An 803-nucleotide genomic window follows, 5' to 3' on the forward strand; every position below is an offset into this window, starting at 1 on the left:
TATATATATATATATATATATGCATTTGTAAATTAAAATTTTTCACCTGATCCTCGAAGGGTAAGGCGATTTGCGCGTACAAGAGATTCATCCAACCGGTGTTTTTACAAAGATCAGCGTTTTTCACGATGATGTTCCACTCTGGGCCCGACCCACTGTGCTCCATCACGTACGCGTAATAAAGCACGACTACCAACAACATCGGGGTAAGCCTAAGGAACAGTGGAAACTCTTCTTTTCAATTTTCGTCAATTTCAAAATTCGCTTCCTAAAAAATTCAACGATCGCTTACCTTACGTATCTGGAAACAAGCCGCCTGAACCATCGAATTTCACCTGTCACGGTCAACTCGTGCATCATGTTAAAAGATGTTAACGTGCCGCTGAACAATAAGAACGAGTCCGTGTACATAGTCGCTATTCTAAGGGTGATCGTCAAGGGATTGCACGCCATCTTGAACGTAAATTTAATCGGATATATAGAAATCAACGGATTCAAGTATTAATTACATCAATCGCCCCACGTGAATATCGAATCTCCACTATCCATCAGTCATCGAACAATTTTTTTCATTCGTTTTTGATAACGTTGAAAAACGTTAAATGAATCGTCGTCCTTTGCTTCCTCTCTCTCTTTCTCTCTCTCTCTCTCTCTGTCTCATTTATTTATTTATTTTCATTTAAATGAAAAAAAAATTATCGTTCTTTCTTCTCTCTCTCTCTTTCTCTCTCTATCATTTATTTATTTATTTTCATTTAAATGAAAAAAAAATTATCGTTCTCTCTCTCTCTCTCTTTCTCTCT

The 803-nt window shown here is 37.0% G+C and overlaps 1 protein-coding gene across 5 annotated transcripts in view; it reads right to left on the reverse strand.

The window, feature by feature from the left end:
- LOC122713100 (nose resistant to fluoxetine protein 6-like) overlaps positions 1-803 on the reverse strand; it is a 9,328-nt gene that overhangs the window by 2,172 nt on the left and 6,353 nt on the right. For all 5 annotated transcript variants that reach the window (XM_043933264.1, XM_043933247.1, XM_043933272.1 and 2 more), the window contains 2 exons: positions 293-453; positions 47-212 (listed from right to left, as the gene is read on the reverse strand). In XM_043933264.1, the coding sequence (XP_043789199.1) occupies positions 47-212; positions 293-453 (327 nt within the window). The remainder of the gene's footprint in view (positions 1-46; positions 213-292; positions 454-803) is intronic.

The sequence above is a fragment of the Apis laboriosa genome, unplaced genomic scaffold (genome assembly GCF_014066325.1).
Source record: "Apis laboriosa isolate Shangri-la unplaced genomic scaffold, ASM1406632v1 scaffold112_cov148, whole genome shotgun sequence".
NCBI classification, from domain to species: Eukaryota; Metazoa; Arthropoda; class Insecta; order Hymenoptera; family Apidae; genus Apis; species Apis laboriosa.